General features: G+C 31.5%; 1 protein-coding gene across 1 annotated transcript; it reads right to left on the reverse strand.

The window, feature by feature from the left end:
• Positions 1–781: 781 nt before the first annotated feature.
• LOC145605754 ((-)-germacrene D synthase-like) lies at positions 782–3759 on the reverse strand. Its single transcript, XM_081661821.1, has 7 exons — positions 3610–3759; positions 2813–3083; positions 2330–2702; positions 2031–2249; positions 1798–1936; positions 1460–1708; positions 782–1228 (listed from the first exon to the last, which is right to left on the reverse strand). The coding sequence occupies exons 1-7, from the start codon at positions 3709–3711 to the stop codon at positions 932–934; spliced, it is 1650 nt and encodes a 549-aa protein (XP_081517947.1). The 5' UTR covers positions 3712–3759; the 3' UTR covers positions 782–931.
• Positions 3760–4485: the final 726 nt, after the last annotated feature.

Here is a 4485-nt window from a genome sequence, read left to right on the forward strand (position 1 = left end):
TATGCTCAAATAAGGACCCTTTGTAAGCCTAATTAATGATTATCATGCAAGAAAAATCCTTTAAGTTTGTTTTATGGATTTTTATGGATTTTTTTACTTTTACCACCAAAAAAAATCAAAAAAATGTTTTTTTACCACCAAAACTTCTAAAACTTTTATTTTACCACCAAATAAAAAATTAAAAGTTGTTTTTTACCACCTGTCGTCAAAAATCTAACGAAATTTTTAAAATTTTTCGATTTTTGTTTCAAACACATGCTCTTTAAAGGTTTTGGGGGGCACTTTGGCCCTATGGATCCAATTTGAGATTAGAATTGACAAAAAATGATCGGAAATGTCTCGTTTTACTTGTTTAAAAAAACCTCAATTTGCGTGAACACGCAAAACGAGGCATTTCATTTTTTTTTGTCAATTCTGACCTCAAATTGGCTACATTGGGCCAAAGTGCCCCCCTAAACCTATGAAAAACATCTTTTGCGCACGAAATTCGAAGAAATTTTTTTTAAACCGTTAGATTTAACGGTTTTATTGACGTTTGGTGGTAAAAAACAATTTTCAGAATTTTTTTTGGTGGTAAAATAAAAGTTTTAGAAGTTTTGGTGGTAAAAGACAATTTTTTGATTTTTTTTGTGGTAAAAGTCAAAATTTCCTCGTTTTATTTAATTCGAGAATTCATGTTCATGTTTAAAGAAAACACATCACTACACCTAAAAAGTAGAAAGCTATGAAGCTATGATCAAACAATTATCAAAAGAAATATAATCAAATATGATGGTGAATATGATACAACACAGAGGTAAACATTAACTATTAATATTATACATGCATTTATGCTGTTTTTTCAACACAAATCATTTATTCATAACCAAAGGGAAATTTCTCAACCCATAAGTAAAGTTTAAGGTAGTAAAAGAGATATAAAATTCATAATTTATAATAGTGCAATAGGATGAATAAGAATTAAGCCAATTTTTTCTTGCGTAAACGTGCTAGTAGTATAGCCATCTTCATCATTGTGATAAACGTCATATAATGTCCTTGATAAGTTGGTGACTCGCAAAAGCAAAGGCTTTGGCACAATTTTTGGCCCAAGTATTTCATCGTTAATGTCTTTCCATGCTTCCTCTATGTATGTTTGGAGCCCCCTCTTAGCTTCCTCAATGGAGGTTCCAAATTGATCCATGTAGCAATCTATTGAAGATGAAACATGGTTTCTTTTCTTCTCGAACTATAAAACATCAATAAAATAATATTGAGATTGAGAGGAATTGATTATAATCGCTATGATCATTAAAAATAAATTTGTAATAATATTATGGACTTATTTGTAATACAATTCATCAATTAGAATTTAGAATACTATATACATAATCACCGAGTCACGTAATGATTTTTTTTCCTTGCTATGTAAGGAGAATGCATCATATCGGACTAGAGTCTTTTATAGATCTGTACATACCTCATGGCTAGCAATGTCATTCAAGAGCCTGGCGAGTATGCATGAACCTTTTTGAGCCTTTGTTGGTTGGTCGATCCATTCAAAGGCATCCTTAGTTGCTAACTCCCCCATGCCTAGAAAAGCGGCAGCTATTGTGTACAAATAGCCGGCGCTTCCAATGGCATTTTTCATGTATTCGTCGAATGTAGGAACAACATTTTGATGACGCCACATAGCTTCATCCAAGTAAGCTTGACATGTAACGCCCATCTATCAAATAGACTTAGCCATTATTCATCAATGTTCTTATATAATTTCTAAAAACAATGTTTATATTATAGATAAGCTTTAGTATGTACTTGTTTTTGGAGATGATAAACACCAAATGATCGTTGCTCCAAAGCTAAATTTTGCTCAATTTCTTCAAACGTGTCTAAGATAACTTGATAAAATACTCTCAAGTAGCTTGGAAATTGGTCGATGCAAGTTTTGTCCCACCTAATATTTCACCAAGTCAAAATTTCTAATTAGTTCAATAGTTAGGTTTAAAAATGTTTAGGTTCATTTACTACATATAATCATGATAACTAACCTTTGAATTGCTTTTGTGAAGGGTTTTAACTCTTCAATAGTTCCATAAGAGTCATAGATGTCATCTACAATAGATATAATCTTGAACAATTTGGTTAACAACATCCTCGCATACGAGTACTTAGGTTCGTAGTACACGCCCAAAATCCAGAAGTGAACCTCTACCAATCGATGTCGTACAAAAGGTAATTTTTTTTCCAAATCCAGCCTTCTCCACCATCTGTACGTTTTAATCATAAACCATAGTTTAGAACATTCAGAGTATGTATCTAAATTAATTAAGTTATCTCAAATAATTACCTGGTAAGATCTCTAAGTTCCGTGTTGTGCAATATTTGAAGCAAGTTAAAATCTAACTTTGCAAATTTAAGCAAAGTTTCATTGTTGCAAGACTTTGGCTCATAAAATGAGATTTGATGCCATGATTCTAGTCTTGTAGTACGTCGATGGAGGGGTAGTTTCAAGGCATGGGCTACTTGTTCGGCCATGGGAGAGCTTAATTGTGTAGCAATGGAGGTTAGATGAGTAGTAGCAAATGCACGAGCTTCGTCGAGTGTTTTCTCTCCATGTACTTCTAGATATGATGCTTCATACAAGCTCAATAAGCCTTGAACATCACTTGCTAGACAATCCTTAAAGCTTTTGTCCTCAAATTTGAAGTTTTCAAATACATCTAGTTTAGTACATAAAAATAATGAATTAATAATCTTCAAATGTAAATAAATTTATCACATAAAACTATGCAAGCACAATCTAATGGTGATGAAGATGGTGTCGTATCACATGAAACATAGAAGCCATGTTGACGTAGAAGACGAAAGCGTAGTGAAACATAGTAAAGATCATCCTCATAGCAACCATCAACATAAAACTTCTCATTGAATTTTTGAAAGATGTCTTCAATTTCATCTTCAAAGTGATATGCTACTCCAAGTCGAATTATGTCATCTAGAAATATAAGCCTTTCTTTTGGGTCCTTGTCAATGACCAAAAGTTCTTGACGCACTAGCTCTTTAAGTGCTACAGCCTCTTGCTCCATTTGGCCTTGGGTAACCTAAGCCAATAGTCAAAGAGTAAAAGGTAGAACATATTTTAACTTATAGACGATTTCTTTGGACCGTATCCTTTCATCTTTTAAGGCTATGTTCAATTCAACTTATATAAGTTGATACAAATTATTTGCTTAGTTTTACATAAATAATCAGGTTAGACCTAACCAAACATGATTATTAGATCAAATTTTATATGAAATTTTTATAATTGGAAAGTTTTTAATAATATTTAACCTTACAAATTTGTATTCAAATAAAGTCAAAATTCAGTTAAATCTTAAAATTAAATCTAATCAAACTAAATCATGTAAACAACATACCCTAAAATAAAGACACCAAACCAAAAAAAATACAGGAAAAAAAAAAATTACTCCCTTAATTACCAAATATGTCATATTGCTTTAATATGAAACCCCTTTTGAATTTGTAATGTAGAATATCTCGTTCAATAATAAGTACATCCTAAACTTAATACGAAGTATTTAAGAGCAAAAATTATGTTACGTACGGAGTAAATGTAAATCATACCGTATCCGGAGGAGTATAATTTAAGAAGCGATCGCCCCAAATGTCTGGATGATAATTTGCAAGAGGACGAACAACATTTGCTTCCTCAATTGAGCACGGCATATTTACTCAATAAGAGTTGATTTAAAAAATTGAAGTCTGAAGTATTTATGATAATTCCGGTGTTTTTTGGCTTTGTGAAGAACTATTGAAGGCCTACAAAGTTAATTTATAAGGGGACAAATTTGTCTTATATTCCCTCCCCTACGTGTTTGAATAAATAAAACAAATTTATTTTACAGTCGTGTTTAAATATATGACACTAATAAAACGTGTCATATTTTAGTAACTTCTTTCTATTTTTTTTTTAATAATATTGTCTCTACTTTTTACTAAATAACGGTCCCTACAAAATCCCTTTCATTCCTTTCTCTCTTTAAACTTATACCCACTACCTGGGTTTTCAAAATTAATAAATTCAACTAATTTTCCTAAAACTCCGTAAAAGTCAAAACGAGTTTAAACCCACTATCTATTTTAGCACGGAGGGAGTATATGTTTATTATTGATCTTTCTAAGTGGTGCTAATCGAGCGAGTCGATCACGAGTTAAGAAATGCTCAACTCGAAAACTATTTACATGTGCTCACTAAAGTTCATCATCTTTCCATTTGGAATCTTTAGGTTTTAAAAATGAGATGAAATATTCTAAATTCTTCTCTATATATAATATCAAACATAGTCATACGGAGTCTCAAAAGGTATATTGTAATTAATATCCAAGTTTTGTAATTAATTGCTAATTTGAGGTTAAAGATTGTAAGACTTAACGAATTGAAGGATTTATTAATTTAAGACTTTAATTAGGTGCAGCCGTGTAAAATCCAAAAAAGGTGCA

This window comes from Chenopodium album, chromosome 22 (assembly GCF_948465745.1).
Source record: "Chenopodium album chromosome 22, dcCheAlbu1.1, whole genome shotgun sequence".
Lineage (NCBI taxonomy): Eukaryota > Viridiplantae > Streptophyta > Magnoliopsida > Caryophyllales > Amaranthaceae > Chenopodium > Chenopodium album.

Bases quoted from the DNA above. Each gene is read 5' to 3' on its own strand.
- LOC145605754 (XM_081661821.1), bottom strand. From the start codon at position 3,711: ATGCCGTGCTCAATTGAGGAAGCAAATGTTGTTCGTCCTCTTGCAAAT. The intron at 2,703-2,812 runs GTGATACGACAC...GTACTAAACTAG, and splicing joins ACATGGCTTCTATGTTTCAT to ATGTATTTGAAAACTTCAAA. The intron at 2,250-2,329 runs GTAATTATTTGA...TAAAACGTACAG, and splicing joins GAACTTAGAGATCTTACCAG to ATGGTGGAGAAGGCTGGATT.